The following is a 27,439-nucleotide window of genomic DNA, read 5'->3' as shown; positions in this document are numbered from 1 at the left end:
CACTTCAAAAATATAGATTTAATTTGTGGCCCAATATCCGAGTAGTAAAATGTAAACAATTATTATATACGAAGCAGGTAGATAAAATGTGACCCAATTACCAACCGCCCCAATTTTGTTGTATGAGCCATTGTGCTAAAACTAAATAATGCATAAAATCTAAAAATAAACAAATTTAGTTGATGCTCGTATAACTAAAATAAACAACCATAATAATAATTAATTTTTCGATTAACGATTGTTAAGTATGACGTATCTACAATCTACGTTTGTATACATATCTTCGTTTCGTAATAAATTCGATTTTTTCTATTTTTAAGCAATGCGTATTAATTTGAATGTCTAAAATATCATTTTCTCTTTCATCAACATTAATAAAAAGTATAAACTATAAAATTAGCAAGGACAATAATATAATTTACCTATTCTTACACTATGCCCTATGGTATTATTTAATATTTTATCTGGTGTTATTATTTTTATTTTACTTTTCCTTTTGACTATTGTGACTGTGGCTTTTTTCTAATTGTATTTTAATTTATTGAATTATATAAAATTATTATTAATTATGTCTAAATGAAATTTCGAAAGTGGGGCTTCAAAAAGAAAAATAATGGATCAAGATTTGTTTAGTAAATGTGCCAACGATAAAACTCAAAATAAATTACATTTTTTTATATACAATTTATAGATTATAGGCGTTAGGTATATGTGGCCCTAATAAATATGTCCCGGTAAAAAAAAGTACCTATCCGCCCATGGATGGGACGTCTGTAGAGACAACGGTGAGAAATTAAAGGAATGCAGTCGGGTTTTGTATTTAAAATTGCCGTCCTTACGACGGTAATAGGAAAGAGAAAATGTGTGTTGTAAAGTATATGTCTATACAATTACACAATACGAGGGTATTTTTATTTTTATTAGGGGTCGTGCTCTTTGCTCAGTTTCGGCACATTATGTAACTGTGGGGGTGCAATAGTGTAAAATATGAGGAAACATCGACAAGGGTTTATGGACCATTATTGGAAGCGCATATTATACGTACCATGCAACGTATGGTTTCCCATAAATATTTAAGACGATGTTAGCAGCCCTTGTTCGTACAAAATATGATTTAATATAAAAGAACGTTTATTTCATTTTTTTTTTTTTTTTTGTGACGCCGCGGTTGTTCAAAAGGTTTTTGTGTCGAATTGCATTATGTTCTGTCAGTATATAATATATTATGTGTTTTCGTTTGAAGATAAAAAAAAGCCGGTTTGACGTGGAGAAGGAAGACGGGAGCGGCAGGGGCCGTAATGAAAAATTGTTTTTTTTTCATTATATCTTATCGACCCTCCAAGGAATTGTTTGACTGCTTTAACCCGCCTGTAGGTTGTAGGACTTTCTTTTACACGCCACACTATTTTATTACATAATGTGTATGGTTTCCGTATAATACACAGTTCTTAACTACGAACTCTGAGATAAAGATAAAATGCACTTTACCACGGCACTCACGAATTTCGAAATTTTGTTACATTTTTTCAACGCTGATTTTGGAACTGTTGAATGAATTTTCTTGTAAAAATAATATTATTAAAGAAGTTAATATGATGAATATACTTATATACTCATGGTGATTGGTGTTTAGTGTATTTGTAAAATGAAATTTTGAGGTTCAATTCGTAATATCATACTTGTTTATGTTATTTTAAAGCTATTTTTTGAGATTCTCTCAGCGTGTTTTTCATAAATTGGGGGATTCTTTTGGTTTGCGAGGCGTATCCATGTTTATTGTTAGTACACTTCTAACACATGTACTAACACACGGTCTACTTTTTTTTTGAAAAATGTACTTTACCTTAGAGACCTTAAGCGAATAATGTTTTTTTGTGATAACTTCTTTAATAATGGTTTCCTCAAAAAAAATCAGAGAGTTTCAATATCAGAGTTGAAAAACACGACGTCTCTAAAAATTGTGTTTTGGAATTTGTGAATCGCGTCGTAAAGTGCATTTATTCATTATATTATTTTTTTATTTTTAGTTTATTCGATGGTCTGTTCCTAAAATGTGAAAATATATGATCGTGAACGTAACACATATCTACACGTACGTTATCATTTGAGATATTTATTATTGTCAAAATGTCGGTGGGTATACAGAAAAAACGAATTAAAAATAGGATGAGCGACACGGTTGGACGTGACATGAAAAAATGCCGTTCCTACAAAAACATCTGCCGTCAAAATCATAATGTGTGGTGGCTTGAATGTGATATTTATACACTTATAATGTAACTTTGTTTCCGTCACTGAAACAAGGAAGGCTCGAGTAGTAATATAATATTTTTATTTAAGATTTTACTTTTAGGTTCCACAAGTCTTCAAAATGCTAATATTAAAATAATTTTCTTCTTCTTTGCGTTTATATAGTATAATTAATTGATTGTTTACTTTATTATCGGCTGCTAAATCAATATTTAACACATCGCTGAAGTATAAACGATAATATTATTACCGATTAAACACGTGAATAAAGTCTATGTACAATGTACATAGCTTATCACATTTCAGTTAATGTTCATAATTTATCTTATTATTCTGGGTGGTTCAAATTTAATATTGATGTTAATTTTATAAGATTATAGGTTATTGTAATAAATCATTTTTTACAATATCTTAACAAAGTATATTATAGGTACAAAGTGTTATATTTTGGTTGGAATACAATTGAATATCCGGTGGCCTCATTTCATTACCAGACAATTTTCAGAGAACGCTAAGGTTTAAAAAATCTTTTATTGTATTTTATTGTTCTGTCGCACGTCTATAATATAATATATTATTATAGTGACGAACAAAAAAGAACAACGTTTTTTTTCGGAAATACGTATAATGCAGTATACAAACGAATGAATTGATACACGTTTGGTAGGCATTATGCTGCCGCCGACCACGATTCCAACGCGGTTGACTCAGTATTTGTACGGAGACGCATAATAATATTAATATAATAATAACATATTTAGAGTGGGGTGAGGCACGTGCGGACTAGTTACAGCTATAATGGCGCTAAACACATTACATTCCTTAACCGCCCGCCTGTGTGAAATGGTCCGTTCCCACGACGATAGGTGATTTTTAAAAATGTATAATAATATTATTATTGTTATAATTTATTTTTCACGATTTGTTTGAATAACACTTGTTGATACTACACGAGGTTAAAAACATATAATATACCTATTATGTACCTACTACAGCATTGGCGGCTGGTCCACAAACCTGCTGGACAAGCAGCACAAACTATATAGCTTATTATAATATGATATAATGTAATAACTAAACATAATAATATTGAGTTATTAAATGGTCAATAAATCCCCCCCTCCCCGAAGAACTTATAAAAATGCATTTATAACCGAAAAATTAATGAAAATCATGTCATAAACGCATAAAATGCACTTAAAATAAATCAAAGTTTAAGGAAGTGGATAATAAAAATGAATTTTATGACATGTTATTTGATGGTGACAATAATATGAGTTATTTTATTGATATTTATTTCATTTTATGATTTGTTATCGCTGATAAATGATAAGATTTTATGTATGATATTGCCTTGTTATAGTATATTAATATACATTTTATTTGAATAAAAATCGTTTTTTATTGATAGGTAAATATTCTCAGTTAGAATAATCATCGTCTAGATAAACGAAAAACTTAAAATGTATCCAAATCCGGCCTTGATTATTATTTACTTATTTTATAATTTTTTCACGACGACTTTATTATACCATTTATTATTTTATTACCTGCCAGATTTCCAATGGCTACCAAGAAAATATTTGCATACACTTAAAGAGTGTATTATTTATGTGCATTTTAAATGTTAGTCGGTAAAAATTACTTTAAATAATTCTGTTTTATCAAATATTCATCCTGCAGATGTAACATAATATTTTTTTTTGAACTATTGCAGCATTTACTCATATGAAATAAAATAAAATTTTGGTAATATTACAAATACGGGATGTGCAATCAAATATGTAAATGAAATTACCTATCATTTTGTAGTCAAAAGGGCTTACAAGTTACAACATTCTTATTGTATTATTGTAAGAGGCTGAAAAATGTTTTGTGCGTTCCGCAGTCGCATACGCAACGTAGGTTGTATATATATAGGTATTCATTTTTTTCTATTAAAAGTAAATATGTAGTAGTTAGCTTACAACGATTTATTTACTATTATTAGTCTATTACGTATTTACGAGTTTTTATTTGAATTTCGAAATAAAATTAAAAAAATTAAATTTTGGGTTAATTTTCGTTATAACACTTTGCCGTAAAGGCGTAGAACATGTTTTAGTTTTACATAGGAGTAAATTAGATGTTTTTTTAAAGTTTCCTGATAATTTGTGATTTTGAGTCATTTCTTTTTACCCTCGGCTCGCTCCATGCAAATAATTTATTTATGATTTAGCATAGCATACAATATGATTTTATTCAACTATTGATTGATTTCATGATACTATATAGCATTCTTAATTAAAACTTATGTTTTTTTCAATCTTTGTAATCGATTTGTCGGTACAAATTTGTACATTTTTTTTTATAAATTTATGTGATTTAAGAGAAATCCATTACAAGTATTTTTTTTGTTTTGTAAATGGACCCCTCTGTATTCGTATACACAAAATAATTATAATCTCCCCCACAGCGCAGTATAATAGTGCTCACTCTCTGCCGTCGACATCGACGAGGACCGTCTGTGCAAGGTCACTACCATAAACACGGTGCATATTTTTGTAGGCTGTAACGACCAATCGAAACTCTTTAAATCTTATCCTGCAGGTGTGTTTATAATTTATAACATAATATATATAATAGTATTATGAAACGCAGTCTCCCACATTCCAATGCACACATTCCCGCACGCGCACGCGCAACTATACGTTGCACCGTTGAGTGTTTAAAAGTATTTACAGATGTTGAGACATTAAATTTAATTTCGGGTGAAGAGATTCGAATCCATTATTATACATTTTATTTCATATTTATACAGCCATACAAATTTAACATATTATACCTATTCGGCTATACCCACCTAATAAATATTATAAAAACCAGATTTATACATTAATTTCGTTATAGGAGTCTTGAACAGTGTTTTATTTCTCTCCAATTAAATAGATGTAATGAATATGGTAAAATAGGTTTGTTATAAAGTACACTGTAAACAATCTTTATTCTTATCGCATGAAAATAAAAACATTTTGAATATTGTTTTATAAATTCCTAGTGAACGTAGAAAGTATTTGTTATGCAGATTCGTGTGTGTGTGTGTGTGTGTGTGTGTGTGTGTGTGTGTGTGTGTGTGTGTGTGTGTTCGTGTGTGTCAGAGAGCTGGGGGAATGTGGCAATCGCCTTCACCAACACTTAGTTTTTTTTTAACACATTTATTTAATATTTTTTAGAGTTTATTTAAAACCACCATGTATATATTGTATATATATATAATGTATATATTGGCACCACAGTGTTCGAAACTTTATAATTATTGTTGTATATTCACAAATGTAATGTTTGACCGGTTTATCACTAATAATGATCAACTTTAGCATATTATACAGTATAATTAATATTGGTCCTTTATAAAATATTACCAACATTTAATAATCTATAATTAATACGAACCAATTATTCAATATTAAAACTATTATCTATATACTCTTATAATCCGTTAATATGCTGTGATAAGTGTTAACCTTTAAGCGGTCTATTAGTTTTAAGCACTTTGTAAGCAGTTATAAACAAGTGAAACACAGAACTTTGGCTAAAACATGGGCATTGTAGGAATTGATGGATATGTTATAGTCCGTAGCCCCTATGTACCGATTATTGATCTAATGAAGCGTTAAGAATTCTAAAAACATTGTATCTGTCATAAATTCTACTATAGATATCAAATTTCCCTTTTTTAAAAAATTGAAATCAAAAAATTCATATTAAATAATTAAGCTACTTTCGTTTATAGTAGGTGTGGAGTGTTCCTTCCTCGTCATTGAGTAGGTAATTGTAATCGATGTGCTCATGGATACAAAAAACAATCCTGATTGGAGACAGTCTGTCAGACAATATATACTGTTATTGTATATTTTAAATTTTCATATTGCCATTGCTAATTTCTTTAACTACATTTCAATTAATATTATGATAGTTTGAACTACATTTTTCGAAAAATATCACAATTTTTACTTATATTATTATCTAATTTATTATTCTAATAGTTTATTTTTAAATTATATAATGATTTTACTAACTTACGAGTCAATACCGACTTACCTTATAATAAGTTCATGATATAAATATATTATACTATATTACTTTATGTATAGATTTATTTACTATGAGGAATATATATGGAAGGTTTAGTTTTTGCTAATAAAATCACATTTATTATTAATTATTATTTGTATTTGTGGTAGTGTAATTGTGTAATAAATAGAAAATAGCTTAAAATTAATCTGAATATTTTGAAAATGTCATCAATTACATAGAAAAATATAATAATGTTAGCTGTCCAGGCCAACGATTTGTATTTTTTATAAATATATTTGTAAACAAATGACGTATATGCCATAAAAAAAATTTATTTGTATGTAAACTGAAAAAATCATAAATGAGCTACAGAGCTAACCTTTAGCTACTTATAAAAGTCGAAAAAATAAGCTATAAAACACTATCCAAGTTGATTGATATAACTTTTATTCAAAACGTCCCAGTCGTTTTTTGAGGCTATATTAACTTCGGGTGAACCTGTATGAAATTTTAGTTGTATAACCCGACTTTGCCAGTGAAAAAATTAAAAAATACAAAATACCGGCTGATAGTTTTGGTGTAGCATCTTAGTTCACAGGCAAATTCGAGTAAATGTACATCGTTTTGCGAACTAATTAGACCAAGATAAACAATTTGCTTTTGACGGATTGGATATAGCACTTGGTATAAATTGAACATGGTTCAAACTACTCTTTAAACTTTAATGAAATCTCGAAAAAAAAATTCGAAATTTTCACAAAATCGGTTAAATAGTTTTTGAGAACGTATATAAGCTACAAATATACAATAAACTCTCATATTTGAGAGATGTAATTTCTTTATTTGAAACTATAAACGTAAGGATTTGATGCATGCTTTTACCTCATCTGCCCGAGTAGCTCATTTTATTAAAGCTATTCTGTCCAACGTTGTCCGACCAGAGATTTGTATTTTTAATACATATATTTGCAAAAAAAAATGTATATGCCGTATAAATTCGACCCAGATGGAAAACTCACTTAGTATATAAATAGCAGTTGATATAAATCGGACATGGTTCAACTACTTCTGTAGGTACTTTCCTGATTTCACCAAGAACAATTTGAAATTTCCAAATTACTCTATATAAACTAGAAACATACATGTCATTTCATATTTTTTTAAGATGAAATTATTTATTCGAAGTATATAATCATATTATATACTTTAAATAATATTCTAGTATTGAAATTGATAATTTAATTATTTTGTAAATATTTAATAATTTGCAGATTTTCGTGTTTATGATGACTTTGATTAAAATTTTAGTACTTACTTCAAATAATTAACAATTATTAAAAAACCTCAACTTTTTGAACCATGTGTTTTAAATATATTTAATTTATTATAAATAAAAATATGTATATCTTGTATTAAATATTTAAGTTTTTTTTACTGAATCTAAACATTTTGATCAACACTTTAACAAAAAGTCAAAAATTTAAAATGACTTTAAATAGCTCACAACTATTCTGATATTATCCTAAATATATTTTAATTTATAATTGAGTGTACGAGAATAGAATAGAAGAATAGATAATATTCGTAGAATATGATGATTTTGTAAATATATCAAGTTTCAACGATCAATATTTTTTAAATCATAACGAAATAAGAAAAAATAATCATTAAAAGATTAATCGTACATTTTCGATTAATTAGGGTTGAGTTTAATGTTTTAAATAATATTATGTCTAATTGTTGTTGCCGAATATGTTCGTTTTTGTGATTGACAAACTGTATACAGTAAAAATGGTTTTTATCATAAAAAGTTCATTGGCATTTTCAACAAATTGCATAAAATATATGCGTCCATATCATTCATTCCATCACATTATAATATGCCATTTTTGAGTTACCTATAAATATGACTATATTCATCAGTTCTCACTTTTAATAAGTAGCTCCAGTTCAGCTTCTGAAGTTAGAAATACCTACCGCCTATAAATTATGCTAAATGCAATGCAATAATAATGAACATTATTTGCTAAATTGAAGTATTCAAGACTATGTCTGTGATCGTGTATTAGCAAGGTACCATATTATTATATAAATAATATGAACGTAAATTATTTTGTGATTTTTTTTACGTTATATGCATCACCTTCAGTGCCGTAGAATAATTAATTAATTATATCGTATCATTGACTTTTGACTTTTGATACTGGTATATTTTTAAATCCAAGGCAAATAAAAAACAACTATTTATATTAGGTATAATGGGCATGTACACAAATATAACTAATGAACTTTGCCAGAATACGATTAAATAATGATTGAACACAGATTTTTTATCGGTTTAAACTATAAATTCTTAAGTTGCTCTATGCGTGCTAGGTAAATGTACTTTACTGCAGGTCCACGTAAAAATAATAGTCGGAGAGATTTTGGCATCAGATGTGTTTCAATCACTATTCGCACATTACCTATATTATGATGACTACATTATGTACATAGAATATTATAACTATACAGTTTACATCCTACTCAAATGATTAAAATATTATGATAATAACTATATGTTCTGTTTGTAACGTAAACACGTAGAAATATGAAATACCGTATTAATAAAATAAAATTATTAGTGTCAATATTGAAACTGTACCTAATTGATACAGGGCGGATCGGTGTGTAGAATTATCATATTCCCATCGAGGTAGTATTGTAAAATGGACAAACACACTGTGCTTCACACTGTACATTATAATATTAGACGACTACGTATAGCAAATAATTATAATATAATGGAATCGGTTTTATAAGATGTATAATTCCACCTTTATGCACTCATACACAAATAAAAAATTGTCCGATAATAATATTTATATACGCTTATACTATTGTTTGTGGGTGTTTCTTATAATTAATAATTAATTTACAGTTAGTCGCTTAATTTGTGTCGAATCATTCAGTTTATATTTTTGTCTTCGAATTACAGAATCATTTTTCAAGTGAACAGTACTATAGTCTCAAATTAATAATATGATTTATAAAAAAAATGTTGAAATTATACTTCTAGTATATTATTATATTTGGTTTTCGGCAATATTTATTCCGAACGTTTGGAGTGAAACTACATCTCATTCCAACAACAGCAGTAAGTATTTGTGATCAAAGTATAGCACTATACATATTTTTTTAAATTTCCAACTTACTAACTGACCTAAAAATGTTTTTAATACTATTAAATTATGATACAAAATGTGAATAGATATTAATTTTATACATTTTAAATTGCATATGTTACATAGGTACCAATTTATTATGAACATAAATATGCCTATAAACTTTAAGATGATATTTTGTTTATAACATTATCTCTATTATCTGTAAATTGTATTATTTTATTTATATTTTAACAAAATATTCTTAATACTCGGGATTTTTGGGTATTTTAATAGTTCCAATATTTTTATAAAGACCTATTTATTTATTAGAGATTGAGTCTATATTATTGTTTATAATAGTAGTGTTTATTTTTTGATTTAATTTTAAGTAGATGCTACCCATGCTTTGTTGTCTTCGTCTTACACACGTTTGACATAGAAAATGTTAGTTCACTAGTTTCAATAGTGTGCTGTTAGTTTTGATAAAAGAATGAATTGACCTATAATCACATTTTTAGGCATAAAAACATTATTTGTGCTTTTAATCGATATTTGATTTTTCAAGCAAGATATGCGAAATTTTTAATTTGTGATATTTATCATGCCTATATCTTGCTTGAAAATTAAAGTATAAAAAAATAGTTAACACTTGAGCACAGATAATGTTCTTACCTAAAAGTTTAATAATAGGTCAATTCACTCTAATATCAAAACTTAAAGCACACTATGAAAATAAGTAAACGAAAATTTACACGTCGTACATTTATAAGACGGACGCAACACATGCGGATACGACGCATAGCCGCATAGGCAGTATATTCTTAAGCTAATTTCTAACCACTGAAATAACTTTTTTCTTACCTTTACTAGAAATCGAATTATGTGAAAATAACATCTTATAAAAAAATAAAACTATTGAGATGATGAGTGTGCTACTGCATAGAAGCTTAATGAAACACTTTGTATAGAGAAGTCAACTTTCCACAAATATTAATGATATTTTAGCAAGCATTTTTTTAAATTTATGTCTTTCAAACTATATTACTGTATTTGTGAGTCATATGTTTTCTCCTTATTGGAAAACTAAATATTTGTATGAGCCTATTTAAAATCTTAGTTTTTCAAAAAAAAAAAAAAAAATGATGAAACATTATTATAAAATGTTTCTAGTTAATTATAATACTTTTCGAGAAACTCAAGAGCCCTAAAGATTAGTTATATTTAATGTAAATCTAGAAATAATTACATAGGTTTATGTATAAATACATAATATAAGAAGTTTGCTTTGTATCATTATTTAATTCTTATTTCAGCGATTCATAAAGATTATGACGTTACTACAATTTACAGAATGGTGAATGTGTTTACCAGACCCTCGCAAAGTATGTTAAAAATTATTATTATTATTAAATACTTATTTTTTTCTAAAAACTTGTAAATTAAAATTCAAAATAGAAGTAATATGATAATTTATTCAAAAATTTGAATGTATAAATATTTATATATTTGTTTTATTTTGTCTCTACTGAAAATATTATGAATATTTTTCGTTTGCTCGAATGCTCATTGTTCTTATTTAGACATAGAATATTTGAGTTTTGATCTTTAAATTATAGATTATGAATTATAATTGTTTTTTAAAAAGGTTAAATGAGCAAACACATAGGTACTAGATAATAGGTAGATACGGGATGTGAAAGTTAAAAAGTTAATCACACTCGAGATGCTTAAATATTTTGTTTTGTCCATAGGTATAATATTTTTATCACTAATCTCGATAGCAGAAATAAAAGGAACTGTATAGTGTAACTATTGAATGTGATTTAATCTCATTTGCGAATAGAATTTTTTTTAAGGAGTATTGGATAGGCAATTTTTTACAAAGTTCAGTCAAGTCATGTTATACTAATTTTTGAGTAAATCATCATTGGAGTGGGTTTTTATGCCCACTACTACTACTACTACGACTCGTGTTATATTCTATGTTTATATGGTAAATTGTTATAATGTTAATTACTAATTACTAATTACTGTGCCCAAGAACATATTACTATTATAATAGTAATAAATATTATACTTTATTGTAGACGCAATTGAATCGTACACAAATAATTTGTCAATATTCCCAACATGCAATTGTGTCTAGTTTATTATGTGATGCATATACACTATCGACACTATGCTATTGTATAATATCATTCGATTGCATTATAATAAAAATCCAAAGCAAGTATAGTTTAAAGCAGATAAGTGAAAAAAAGCGAAATACATCGATGATAATAAGTTCTAATGAATTTTGCATTTACACATTTCTAGCACAAAAAGAGCTAACATTTTTTGAAAATTACGTCATATCTAGTAAAGTCTATAATTGTTTTAGGTTTACGGTTTAGGTAACCTATACAGTTTTAGGGTATTGAAATAACTACCATGTCAACAACAAATACATTAAAACTGTCATATATGAGTACAAATATTTTATTTTTTACGAATTTTTAATTTCTGATTAACATTATTGTACTTATGCATCGTTTACCACAACAACAAAAAATAGGTAAAAAATAAAAATAGATATTGACTATGGTTTTTTAGGTTTTAATATTATTTTAATATTGAAAATAATTCTTACGAATGCATGACAAAGTGTATTATAGTATGCTATTTAACTGTAGAATGATTGATTGATCAAACCTCAATTATTATCGAAAGTTTCTAAGAATATATTTATGGTTATATGTATAATGTATATACACTTATTACTAATAAGTTTTCACTAATACAATATGTTCTTAAATTAATGAATTTCGTGTTTATGAGAGTATGACCGGGTAGGTGTTAAAGTGTTCCGCCTCTTCCCCTGGGAAATTAATTATATTCATATCTATTATCTTGAACTTATACTTGAACGAAAACAAAATATTGATGATACAAAAATATGTATATTTATAATTTTATCACACATTACTTTTATTACATATTGTTTATACTACCAATCTATACTTTCCAACGAACTATTTCATACGTAATAAATTGTGAACTTTTATTATCGCCGATGTACTCGAATTTCGATTTTTTTTCAACTGTAAATTATATTTGCTTTGGATTAGGCTTTTATTACTTTGATATTGTTACTTTCACGATTTTAGTTTTCACTTTTTTAATTTAAAAATATATTTATATATGTATATTGTATATGTATATTTCGAAGAATAAAATATTATAATCACGATTTTGATAAAGTAAATTATAAAATTTTGAATTGTGACGTTCATAAAATCGCTTCAAAGTATTATTTTAAATTTTTAAATCTTATTATACATAAGGGTGATTTAACTAAATCATGGCAATCATTAATTTATTTTTAGTTTAACATTTTATAGAGACTTAAAGATTATTCTTTTCAATTTTACATTAACACACGCCTTTACTCCCTCACCTCTAAATAAAATTGAAAATTGTTTAAAATCTATTATTGTTTTTTTACTAATACATTATTATGTTAAACACTACTATGATTCTACATAATTTTCTATATTAGTTGGATTCAACGACTCTGGTTTTTGTAAGATGCATTCAAAATATAGCTATTCAATTGAAATACATTCAAGAACAAATGCCATCGGATTACCAATTACTGCAGAAGTAAAGTCTCCACAAAAGACATTGTCGAATCAGTCAATTGTATTAATTAATAAATCAGTGTTCTTCAAATTTGGAATATCTCCGAACAATAGTCGTATAAAGGTTGATTATGTACCTAAATCTTGGAAATTAAAATATATTCCATTAACTGGTGTAAATGGTAAGATATTGAAAATGAATTTTATACTTTTAATTCTTATACCTATAGGTATATTTTAATACTATTACATGAGTACCTACCTAACTTTAATTTTATCTATTATTATAGGAACGTCAATAGATGGCTGTAGTAGTAATGAACACTACTTTTACGAAGGTAATTTTAGTCTGTAGAATTAAGTCCATAATTATATTTAGTCAGAATAATACAACATAATTAATGTTATATATAAATAAAAAATCGTCCTAAAAATTAACAATATTTTGATATCTACTGAACATTATTGAACTTGAATTTCGTGCTTGTTACAAAAAAATGGAAACTATACTTGCTTAATTATTATATACTTTTAATATTAACTTTGGAAAATAAATCATTCAACTTTTTTTTAAATTTTTGATGTAAAGTACATGTGATGTTACACTTCAAAAAAGGATATTGTATTATTAATGTTTATTTTTTATTTTTAGATAAATATCAATGTGTCAATGTTTCTGAATACAGATATGAAATTGACACTATACCTGTGCATAGAACTAATGATTTTAATACAATATTTTCGGTACTTTGGACGGCCAATCACGACCGAGCGGGTATATCAATCACATACATACACACACCGTCGTCCAAAATGGAAATATTCTTGAATATAGCCCATGCAAATAGTACATTAATAAGTTTCACCAAACTATTGAAATTTGTGAGTTTAATATTATACATTTAACTGTTTTATCTATTAGATTACTTGAGTAATTAATACATTATATTATGTAATAATTGTTATATATTATAAAAATCTATTCTATAGGATGATGTTAAGACGGTAATATTTAATGATATTCGTTTCACGAAAAATCAAGAATATATGTTATCGCTAAAAATGAAAATGAATAGTGATTATTACTACCGAGGACGCTATAATTATGGGTATAGTGGATTTTGGTTTGGACTCATACGGATTGCTGAATCTTCAAATTATGGTACTCATTTATATTATGTTTTAACATTTAATATATTATGACGAGTTTCAAGTTTATTACGAAAATGTGAAGATTAAAAACGAATCATATGAATCGATATGATATTATTTCTAAAAATGTTCATATTAATATAATCTTTACTAGAGCTCGAAATCAATGACCTAAAATTATTAAAAATATATAAAAATTCAAATTCGTTTTAATAAATGTTCAAAAATAAATCTAAAAATGCTTCAAACCGGATAATTTGATTATAATTACCATCATGAATTTATAGGGTCTTAAATTTAGATTAATTTATTAATTATAACACATCATATAAAGTTAGTTCAAATAAATGGGTTTTGGAAATTTCTTATTGTGAGTTGTAACTTACACATACTTTGAATGTGTTCAATATTTATTTCATATTTGGAGAAATGTAATCGTTAGTGTTATAAATGTGTAGGTATAAAATATTTTTATTTGATGATTGATTCATATTATAATATTGCCATAAGCTAGTTTAATGCATTAATTATGTAACATAAATAATTTCCGATTGTACGATCGTGCGATTATGATCGTAATACATACTATAAAGAATTTATTATCTACACAATGTATTGCATTATAAATATTTTTTAGTAAGTGCTAAAAATATATCACTTATGAATCTACTTAAAAGTTTTCATTATTGTTTTATAGATGAAGAAGATGTTCGAATTGTAAATGATTTTGAAGGCGAAACAAAATCATTCAACATTCTTGGAAACTATAAAAGTGGGTACCACCTATATACACAAATAACATAAAAAACTAATTTCTAGTTTCACGTGAGACTATTGACCTAGGTAATATGTATCTGCCTAGAATGCAAATTGCAGTTCAATAATTTAAAACTAATGTAGTATTAGTATTATACTCATTAGTCATTAATATGTACACATTAACATTTTCCTAGGAAAATATTAAATTATTAATAATTACAACTTCCTATTGTTTATTGGAAATTAATACCAAAAGTCATAAGAAATAAACATTTTCATAAAAATGTATTTCTTATTATTTGTTGAATTTTTATTTTGTAATTTGTCACACAATGTATTAGCTAAGAAGTTCTTTGATCTCATAAGTATAAATTGTAATTATTTCTTTAACAATTATATTAAAAAAAGGTACCTGTCTAAGCATTACTTAATAACTTATAACGACTGTTATTGAGCGATCTCCTTAATATTTTAATATAAAAAATTCAGAATAGGCACATAGTATTTGTAACGATATTTAACAGAACATGCATATAGATGATTGTGAGCAATTGATCACAAAGGTAATAAATTGCAGTAGTAATGTAATTGAATAATTAATCATCGGCTTATGTATAATCACTGTGAATCAATTTGTGTTGAATCTCTTGAGTTGGTATTCATATACCTATCTTATAACTCATAAGTATATAGCAGTTATACACAACATATAAATTATAAAATAAAATATATTGTTCATTGTTTTAATACATAGCATATAATGTAATCAAAAGTAACCAGACATCGGAATGTTTAAATGGCGGATACAGTGTACCACCAATGAATAATTGTATTTGCCCTCCTGGATTTATTGGAAATCTATGTGAAACAGGTAATTCAACTACCTACTATAGTATTCGAATCAAGTAAACATAATTTATGTAATATTATTAATATTAACCGAACTTAAGAATTAAGTCAAATAATTCCTGCGTTCTAAGTGAGTATTAATATATACTTAGGATAAAAATATAGAACACCAAATTAACATTAAACTCTGACATCATACGTAGGTACATGATTAGCTACTACATACAGAATAAATAATCGAATTGCTTTATTGTCGGAATGGACGTAAATAACACACTTGTATTTCAGCATGTGGACCGAATTCGTACGGATCCGATTGTAAAGGCGTTTGTTCTATGCACTCAGCAGAAATGTGTCGTGGTATGTACATGTGTACGAAATTTGGATGTACTTGTCCGCCGGGTTTGACGGGCCTGTTGTGTAATAAAGGTAGGCAAATTAAATAAACAAATCTTTGATTTGTCATAGTATTTAAAAGTTTTTTGGAACTGCTTAAATATCATGCTATAACTTATAAGGTTATAACACTTATAAATAACTGTTTTTGTAATTATTTTAATTTTTTTTTTAGACTGCGAAGCAGGTACATTTGGCGCTAATTGCAATCAAAATTGTTCGCCGAATTGTTACAACGGAAAGTGTGATCGATACACGGGCGTCTGTTCACACGGGTGTTTACCACGATATGTACTTCCCCGTTGTTTACAAAGTAAGATAATAAGAAAACCTAATTTTAGTGAACATTTAATGTAATATAACATTCTATTATTCTTTCTATAAAATTGGATTTAAATTAAAAGTTTATCCTGCAATATGTATAATAGGTATTTATAGACTTCGAAAATTAAATATTATTTATTGGTTGGGATAGCAGAGTTACTAGGCCATTAAAATAAGTTAAACTTCCCTACTCTGTATACTGTATGCTACATAAATAACAATAGTATTATTATGAATAATTGTGATCCGTAAATAACTGCTTATAAAAGTATATCGTCACAGAACACATTACATTATATCATTTTAAATAAAAAATATAAAAAATAAAAAATAAAACTATTATTGGCTTTATTATAATTTACCTTAAAATCGTAATCAATTCGAGGAACAAAGAGTTTAAAAATTATGATTACAAAATTATGACCTAAGAAATAAGGCTTTAGATTTTAATGATGGTAAACAGTGGACTAATATCTTTTCATATTTAGAATATCCTTACCTCATAAATCCACCTAAACTGGTATCAAGCGAATACGAGTCAATAGAAGTACAATGTGATTTCCAATCTTCTAATGTAATGGGAGAAGATAAAAGTATTAAGTTGAAATATTATCAAATAGTTTATAAGGTAAGATATTTTGAAAAAACGTTTATTAAAAGTATTTATTTAATTTCAATAAGCTTATTTACTGAATACTCATCAATCATATTTAATATTAGATTGAACGCATATACCTACGAATAACATACAATATTATTATAAATTATAATTTATAATATATTTTACCTACCGATTACCAGGTGACAAGTTGATGTAATATATTGAAGAATACAGAATAAAGATAATATATTACATTATTACTTATATGTAGCCAAAATAATAATTTGTTCAGCATTTAAAAATGCTTTATATTGGTTCTTAAAATCATAATATTTACATTTTTAACTTAATTTCCAGTTTCTTTAAATACCTACCATAGTTTTTTTTTATTTACAAAATAATATTGTATTCATTCTATAGTCTATATAGTATAAATACATTCTTTGTATCCACATTCCTATTTATATAGTAAAGTATATGTGTAAATGGTATTAATTATTATTTATAAATTACAAGTATTTCAATTTAGGGGGGATGGGGGTCTGAGGTCAGACTCTGTGCTTATTATCTTAGAATTATTTCTCTACCTTTCTACTATTCCGGGTTTTTAAATCTATTAAACCGCATAGAAATAAATATGAATAGAATGAAAATAGAATTTTTGATTCCGATGTTTCATGATGAAAGTGCTAGTTTGGACAGACTTGTATGCAGCACGGTTATATGGTATTGCCTACATTGTCCATCAAAATCGGGCATTACTTATCTGCAAGTTCGAAAGTGATCTAAAATTATATGGTAAATCTAATTATGTGTTCTATTATCAATATTTTTAGACTTTAAAAGAAGAGCCATTTATTAGCACTGGTATCAAACCTATTATTGAAAATAGTAATGAAACCAATGAAACTTTAAGTGATTTAAATCCGGATACTGTATATTTAATTGGCATTCTGTTTATAACAGATGATGGTAATTTTAATGATCAAGATATAGTATACGGCGAATTTAAGACGTCGTGCATACGTAAGTATTTTCAACAAACCATTAAATTAAAATTAAGAAAATGTTAATCAATTTTTTATAGTATTGAGTAAGTTTTACAATTTCATATTTTAGCACCAAACATTGATGATTTTAATATAACACTTAAAAGTGGAATACAAAGCATCAACGTGTCATGGAACAAAGTAATATTAAAAATGCTGCTATTATTAATCAATCATTTTCCATTAAAATCATTAAATAAATTATTTAATATTCTACATGATATTTTCTGTCTAAAATAAAATATTGTGTAGATACATATTTTAACGGTGTTCTAACCTTTTGCAAATCATTATAGATAAATACTACTATTAACCGATTAGAATGCAATGTTATTGAATATTTATTGATGTTGTCCTACAATCAATCACAGAACCAAATATCTGGTGTACAGAAAATAATATCATATTCAATTAGTGGTCACTTTATCTACGACCTTATACCTGGTTATCAGTATAACATACAATTAATTCTAAATACAACTCAAGGGAAATTATTTCCATCGCCTATTTATTCAGCCACTCCACTTTCAGGTACATTTTATATTATATACATTATAATATATAACTGTATAGGTGCATATAGACTGTCAATGTGTCAACTAATAATTCTTATGCCATACTTGATGAAGGAATTGAATTCAAAGTGAAAGATATTTTCACAGTCAGTGAAAATGGAAAGATCAAAGTATCCTGGAAATTAGGATACATGTATGAACGTTATAATGTTACGGTAAAATCTGTGGTAAATGAACCAGTCACGTGCACTTTAAAATACAAAGTAATTATTTATTTTATACTTCTCGTGATAAACTTTCTTAAATAATCGAATCATAAATTCATAACACAAATGTCAACCTAACCGTCCTAACCTAATATAATTTATATTATATCATATGTATTTCCTTATATTACCTAGACTTGAAAAAAAATTAAATCGGGTGGATTATAGACGTATTACATAGGTATATTAATAGATACAATAAAGATGAATTTACGATATTTTAGATTAACAGAATTCTCAGCTGTTCTTTGAAGGAATTGGAAAACGGTTGGACGTCGGTTATAATTTCTAATCAAACTAACTACGAAATATTAGACGTTGTGCCTAATTCACAATACTTAATACAAGTTCTGACCGGCGACAACAGTCAAACGATATACACATTAACGCCGACGTCAAGTAAGAATTATTTCAAACTTAAAATTAAGAAACTTGTGTCTTTTTGAAATGATTTCTACTTTTATTAAATGATTAAATTTAGAGCCGACAATAGCCCCGGTCATTGATCTCGAGAACCCACTATACATAACAAATAGTTCCGTATTTGTTCAATGGAAATTTGATTTTAGTAACTGCTCTAAACTGAATGGTTTTTTTTCTAAATACTTCGTGGAATTAAAGGTATCAATGTAATATAATAATCACGTATAAAGCAGAGTTAATTATTTTGTAAATTTAATACATTTTTTTTTATAGGAGAAGAATAATAACAAATTACAAGTGAAAGAAACGAAACGAAATAATATTTTGTTTGAAAACCTCAAACCGAACACTACGTATGAATTAAAAGCATTTATAAAAACACACATGGGGTATAGTCCTGAATATTTTCTATTCACCAATTTCACGACTAGATTTGGGAGTAAGTACTAAGTAAAATTGATATATATATAAGTTGATCCTTTGCACTTAGTTGTCTGTTAAAAATACAATTGGATTGAAGATAGCACTTGATAAATAAATCGTACGTTGTTCAAATTATACTCTCTATATTTTTTTAATATCTCCAAGAACGATTTGAAATTTTTACAAAATCGGTTTGATAGTTTTTGAGTACCTATATAAGCTACACACATTCATTCAACTATCATTTTTGTTTTTTTTTTAAATTTGTTTATTCGAAACCATAAACTTGACGATTTAGTATCATCTACCTTATCTGCTCGAGTAGACAATGACGGCAAACAATAATGTTTCCAATTACTATTATAGTATATAATCTGTAAGCTATAACCAATAGCAACCATTTATAAACAAAAATTTCCATCGTAAATCTTAAGTTCCTTTCTTATAAGTTCAATAAAAAACTTAAGGGCCACTTATCGAGGTAACAACTATCCTATATTTAAGTTGGACAAAATCACAAACATTGAGCATAATCTTATTAAAATTGGTTGAGTTGTTTTGGAGTGCATTTCTCGTTAAATCGTTATATACATTATTTTGTATGTATCTATATTTATATATACATATATACTTACGTATATATCTATATTTATATATACATATATACTTACGTATATATATTACCAGTAATGTGAATAACCCAAACATAGAAGTAGCTAACCCACAATCAACAGGTGCAATAAAAGGTTTTTTAAATGAATTTATCAGAAAATAATTTGAAATGTAATTATTATTTATAAGTTTCATTCGTCACTTGTTTGTATTAATAAACAATAATTATAAACAATAGATAATTAATTTTAGTAAATAATGCATTTCGAATAATATAGTTTATCTTACATAATATATACTATAATATGTAGGTATTTTACATAAAAATGGTCATCTTACGTAACGCTTAGTCAATATAAGAGTAAAATAAAAAGTTAATGTTTGTATGACGTATTAATATATTTGCTTAAACTCACATGACGTCATTAAGGATAATGCTTATATTATTCTCATTTCTCGTAATGCATATTATATTATATACCTTTACAACTATACATGGCTATATATCACTATAACATGCAAACTGACTTAATATGACATATTGAAGGTTTAAATTGTAAATATTGATAGTTTGATAACTATTCATTTCCCTGTGATTTATTATTAGGAAGTATACCTCAAATATTGATAACTGTGTTCAGGCTCAAGTCTTACAAAAAAAGATAAACTATAACTATGTATATTGAACAACTTTATAACAAAATAAGCCTATAGAAAGCATTAAAAAAAATCTTTAAAATCTTTTTCATCATAATGGATGATTACATTTAAATTCAATGATAAATAATTGCATATCAACGAAAAACGATTCTGAGAGGAGATAACCTGTCAGCCTAAGATTACTACCTAAGTATATTTTTTTCCATAAATTTATATTGCTGGTTGAATTAATTTTTTCCGAAAACATAGCAATTATTATAATAGTAGGTATATATTTATCCCTATTACCTATAATAGTATATTATTATTTGAATGAACTTTAGAGTCAATACTGCAGACTTATCGTAGAACGGTGTGAACAGAGATATAAATAGACAACAGATAAAATATTAATATACATTTTTGAAAAAATTGTATTGAATATAATAGTAAAATAAAATAAAATTATAAACTTGAAACCTGCAAGTCCCCGTGGATATTTTTGAATACTAATCAAAAAATTTAAAACCTTACCTATTTTCTGTTTAAATATCTAATTTTATTAAATGTTAAATCGCTTATAAAAAATGCGTGTGGCTTTACGGTTAAACTTTTTTTTCTAAATTTTTAGTTTATATGAGGAATCTTATATTAAGCTTTAGGCGTTAAAATTAAAAAAATATGAACGTCTACTTACAAAATAATTTTAAAATATTCTTGATTTTGATGAATTTCGTAAATATGTGAACTAAAATGTTATCAGTAAATGTTGTTGAGTATACATTTTTAATATTTTTTATTTGAGGTATAAAAAACTTTAGAGTCACATTTTATTACATTTTCAATCTTTATATCAAAAAACAAAAACTTTATCATATATATGTCGAAATAAAATTTAAAAAGTCAACAATTTCAAATTAACGGCACAAAAAGACCCAAAATATTTTGAAAATTAAATCATATCTAGTTACTATAGTTAATGACATTTAAATGTTTGGTTAATATTTCAAGTCTCGATAGCTATTCATTTTTGAATTACTACAAAGAAATAAAACAAAATAAATTTTCTCAGAGAAAAGATTTTGCGTAAAAATGTCTATTTTTATTACTTAAGAATTTTCTGCTTTTCACTTCCTGAAGTACCAACACATATGTTATTGTAAGACTATTAAATTCATCTCTCAACTCGGAATCTAAAATAATATGCTATATTATTTTTTACAATTTTAAAATTATTTTAACATTATTATAATATTTTGTATGTTTACATACGAGTCATTATTTAGGATTATGCATATATTTAGCTAAAGAGACAACTGCGGGCAATTTACAATTTCTAACAATTTTTAAAGTAGTAGAAGTTAATTGCTTATAAATTATCATTCCACTAATACTTATTTTAAACTTTTACATCGATAGTTTTAGGAGAAGTGAAAGATTTAACGGTGTACAAAAAAAATATAAAGAATAAAGTAGTTGGACTTCGTTGGCATTATCCAGATGATTCAAATTTAGATGGATTTATAATTTCATTTGAATCATTTGATGATGGCTCTTATATCACACACGAAAAAAATGTTACTATTGTTTCACCAAGGAAGTGCTCAGCTTGGCCAGAATATTTCTGTCATACATTTTATGATTTGAGTCCTAGTAAAAATTCTACGTTTAAAGTAAGAATATTGGATGACAAAATAGAAAAATTCTGATAAATAAATAAATGTATTGCATGTCTAGTATTATATTTTTATTTTACAACTTGTGTGCTGCAGGTTCAGGCTAAGTCACTAGATTATCCAGAAGGTGGTTTATCTTCGTCTATAACTTTCACCAACATTGATGGGTGTAAGTTAGAATTATGTTGACACTTAAAGTATACCTAATTCACATATCACGCAATAATATGTCATTTTTTTTTTTTGCAGTACCTGATCCTCCAAGTAACGTACAAATTATCGATATTGGAAAAACAACTATTACTCTTCAGTGGGATATTCCATGGATATTCAACGGTGTATTGAAAATGTTTGTAATTAATATAGAAGAAATATCAAAAGTGGATATAAGCCAGTGTTGTGTTAACATTCAGCCTATAGAAATCCCATTCGAGGAAGAAGTGCCTTCTTATAACTATACGGTAATAAACTCATTTTTTAAACGGAATTGGTAAATTGGGTTCTAAAGACCTTTTCTCGGTTAATTGGTTCCCTGAAAGAAAATAATGTTGAGCCCAGAAAAAAAGTAGTAGGTAAGTGGAGTCCCGGAAAAAGGTTAGTCCCTCCATCCCATTTTGTTTTAATATTTAATAATGTTGTCTAAAAGTCAAAATTGTGGGTTTGAAGCCAGAACCCAAATTACCTACTATTTTTTTTTCTTCGGCACTTAATTTACGGCTTCCAAAATGTACACAAATAAATTATTGACAGACATAATTTACCTATACAGCCCCTTGTTAAATTATCTAATCACTTACAGATTTATAGCACGCGGTTGCGTTCTTTTCATTTTTTCTGCAATGATTTATCCTTAATACTTACAACCAGGTGATTCATTTGTCTAAAAATTATTTTTGGAAACAATTATTTTTGTGTAAATATCTTAACCCGCTCTCTTCTAAAAATGTATAACTGTGATAATTTTGTACAATCGAACAAAAACGTGTACCGTATAACGAACGTAAGTTACCGACTGCGAATCTCAGCAAAAACTTTACCTACTTCAATAAAAGTTACCTATATGAATAGTTTCCTTGAGACTCAGCAGGTGTCTTAGCCTCTACAACCCCTATGATATACTACTATAGACTTGCTCACACAAGAATTTCGTTTTGGTTCAAAAAAATCGAATATATATTTGTTTTTATAATTGGTGTTACCATTAGTTACTGATTATAATATTTACTATTATAGTTATTAGGAATATGGCATATTTTTCAACTTTTGTCATTGTCTACAACCGATAAACTTGTTAGTACAGTTGCTGCAATTTACAATCGGTTCCCTTGATTAATTTTATTGACACCAATCAAGTATCAACTATATTACATATATACATAATTATAGAGAGTTTATAACTAGGTACCTTTATTAATATCTGATATAGTCAAATAATAATAATAATAATAATAATAATAAAAACTGGGTAGAACATACAACTCGGTAGTATTTATACTTGTAATATTTTAACCATATTTTATTTTTTAATAAAAAAAATGTATTTTTTTAAATCTCAATGTGATTTGTGAATATAATATATAAACAGTAAATAATTACCTATTAGTAAGTACACACATGATAGTTTGTAATCGTAGTTAATGCTTAATCGAGCTGTCTAATCAAATAATACAAAATAAATTTAAACTAAAAGAGAAATATATTTGTAGAATTCGGTTTAATATCAACAAGAAAATCGAAGTAAAAATGGCTTTCTTGAATAACTCATTAAGATTAGAAGTAGGTAACAGTAACTTGATATGGTTGAATTGTATGGACGATATAAAAATGCTCGAGAGAGAACGATGCAGAATTATAGGCTAAAAAACGACAGTTGTACCGTAGGCCTGACGACCTTCGACGAAACGATATAGTACATAGCTAACTGTTTCTTATTGCGGAGTACCAATATGTTAATGTTATTGAACTGTTGAATGTTAATAAATTAATGCTTACGTATAGGTACCGTTTCCGGTTTTTATCCATAAAAAAATCGAAAGAGAATAAAATGTATAGGCTTGTTAAAATAATAGTTAAACCGACAGGCTGCCCAGAGTCCAGACTGACAAAGGAAAACGTTATTATATTATGTTACTGTATTATTATTATAAGTGAAATGGTCTATATAAAAGTTGTGGATACCTACTCTTTGAAAAAATGTATGAAAATGTTGTTTAGAGTGTTTAGACCCAAACACACTATATAATCCTGATCGCTGTATACATATGACATTATACGCTATCTTTCGAGCAGTTAGAAGATAATCATACACAATTAAATAATTATAATAAATAGTTAAGTAGATAATGTGACCTATTTTTATCAGTTAGTACAAAATCAGTAAACGTTTAGTTACTATATTAATATTATAGGTACGCACAGTATAATAGTATTGCTGTATTCTGTATTCTAGCAATAACTAATATTATGCAGTTGGCCAAAAACAGGTGTCAATAATGAATAAATATTATAACGAAACAGTTTTTTTTAGTCTAAAAAAAATAATATTAAGCTCTGCTCGTGTTTCGTTTTACAAATATTATGTATAATGTGAACATTTTTTTTTTTTGTCTAACTAATAACATTTCTATTCCCATTCCTACTTAGGCGTGGCTAATAAAAAAAGGTTAACACGATAGGCATAATATTTTGTAGGTACAAAGTTGTTAGTTTTTAATAATAGAGTGTGAGTGTGTTTTTATTATTATTATTATTCAATTTAATCACAAATGTGTTGCACAGAAAAAATATATATGTGCATTTTGTTTTACAGCTAACGGGGCTTCAACCAGGCTCAACATATTCACTTGGTGTGTTATCCGTATCAAAATCATTGTGGCATAGTTCTCCAGCAAAAACTAATGATGTTAAGACACTTTTAGATGCATAAATGAATAACACCACATGTATTGTTAATCTATGTTGAATTATTTCAAAATACTATACTTATTCTATACACTTATAAAACATAAATAATTTATAAATAATATATAAAATATATTACGTATTATATAAAACGAAACATTATATATTGAAATAATGTGCATTAAGACAACAAAATATTAGTGTCAATATTAAAAAAAACCTTTAAATATAAGAAAATCAATCAATTTATTTATTTGAAAATTAATAATAAAATATTTTTTGAAAAATTATCTTTTTTTTTTTATTTTACATGACAAAAAAATCCGTTACCTACAGGATGATTGCCAATTTGTACCAAATAAAAACTTAATACAATAGAGCACAATATTATCAAATCATTGGGAATTTTTCATTTTTACAAGAAACTTGAACGAAATGCAACATGTGATTAAGTACTCAGAAATATCAGAATTGAAAAAAAATGAGGAAAGTAGATTTGCTTTGATTTGCAATTGGAGTCGAGTGTAACTAGTCATTGAGTAAATCACTTTAATGGAAGTGTTAAATTTGAATTTAACAATAAAACACTACATATAAACAACAATTTTGAGTGGAGACGTTCTGTCAGCATATTATCAAACAGATGTTATTAATTTTTGTATTTTTTAATTTTTTTTCATACATTTTTAATTATAATAAGGAAGTAAAAAAATTGATTGGGTTTTTCCCAATTATTTTGAAAAGTATTTTCAATTTTGAGCTCTTTAAAGCTCCATCTAAATTCAGTATCTGGAAGCCATTCTCAAAGTTGAAGACCGTGCTTTTTTTCTGCTATTTATCGTGCATTGATGGACACACATAAAAAAACACTTATTGTAAATTCAATACAATATTCATCGCTCCGCTCACCATACAACATTTTTTTTTTAAGTTTACAATTTTTTAAATATTTTTCAAACTTCTGGAGCTCTAAACTATGTAGCAAGGTTGGTATTATACTACTACTATTGCATAGTACTATACGATTCAACAACAATTAGTAATGTAATATATTTAAAAGGTTCTATATTTTGTTGTGCCTACATATTTATTTTCAAAAAAAATTATATTTAAACCAAATTATACTGATTAATGAAACTTACCTACCTGTACAACACATACATAATATATTACTATACGTAGGTAGTACTTTGTATAGTTAGTTATAAATAAGGTATAATCACGTAAGTTGTATAGACCTAAGCTACTTCTGGTGATTAGAAAAGTTGTAAATTATTTGTTTGGCCTGTTAAAGATTTCTAACATTGGTGAGCAATCGTTTAGCACTTTTCAAATGAAAAATTGCTCAGTTGTGTTCCCAATGAAATTGAAGAACTAGTCTCGTTTGAGGCCGAATTGGTATCCGTTTTGACATTCAGTATTCAAAAGTTAAAAACGCATCTCGCTGAAGTCAAGTTGATTGCCGCGTAAGATTGTCAAGTACTGATATTTCAGTTAAATGTTTACAGGCTTTGGAATTCGAGTAAACTATAGTAACATATATTGAGAAAAGTACAATCAAATAATTTAAAACTTAAAAAATCTATCATTTTAACCTTGAAGCAGATTTTCTTAAAATAGGCTAATATTGTAAGTCTCTCTTTAACGTATTAGTTATTGGTTTCTCGTGGACTCATACAGTTGTGCAGGTATTATTGATTCATTTTTCCTTGGTGTACAATATATTTAATATCGCAGTGAATAATATAGCATTATAGCTTAAAATGAAACGAGAATTAATTC

The 27,439-nt window shown here is 26.7% G+C and overlaps 1 protein-coding gene across 1 annotated transcript; it reads left to right on the top strand.

Annotated features, from left to right (window-relative positions):
* Positions 1 to 9,215: 9,215 nt before the first annotated feature.
* Positions 9,216 to 25,796, top strand: LOC111032780. Its single transcript, XM_022313237.1, has 22 exons — positions 9,216 to 9,442; positions 10,766 to 10,834; positions 12,991 to 13,254; positions 13,363 to 13,410; positions 13,725 to 13,954; positions 14,063 to 14,234; positions 14,922 to 14,996; positions 15,738 to 15,854; positions 16,121 to 16,261; positions 16,404 to 16,541; positions 17,041 to 17,180; positions 17,990 to 18,179; positions 18,273 to 18,343; positions 18,499 to 18,733; positions 18,832 to 18,980; positions 19,208 to 19,382; positions 19,465 to 19,604; positions 19,680 to 19,845; positions 22,500 to 22,753; positions 22,853 to 22,925; positions 23,006 to 23,217; positions 25,566 to 25,796. Exons 1-22 carry the CDS (start codon positions 9,328 to 9,330, stop codon positions 25,680 to 25,682), a joined length of 3,291 nt encoding a protein of 1,096 aa, XP_022168929.1. The 5' UTR covers positions 9,216 to 9,327; the 3' UTR covers positions 25,683 to 25,796.
* The last annotated feature ends 1,643 nt before the right edge of the window (positions 25,797 to 27,439 follow it).

Source organism: Myzus persicae, unplaced genomic scaffold, assembly GCF_001856785.1.
Source record: "Myzus persicae strain clone G006 unplaced genomic scaffold, MPER_G0061.0, whole genome shotgun sequence".
Lineage (NCBI taxonomy): Eukaryota > Metazoa > Arthropoda > Insecta > Hemiptera > Aphididae > Myzus > Myzus persicae.
Note: the sequence above shows the minus strand (reverse complement) of the source record. Positions and strands in the feature narration are given on the sequence as shown.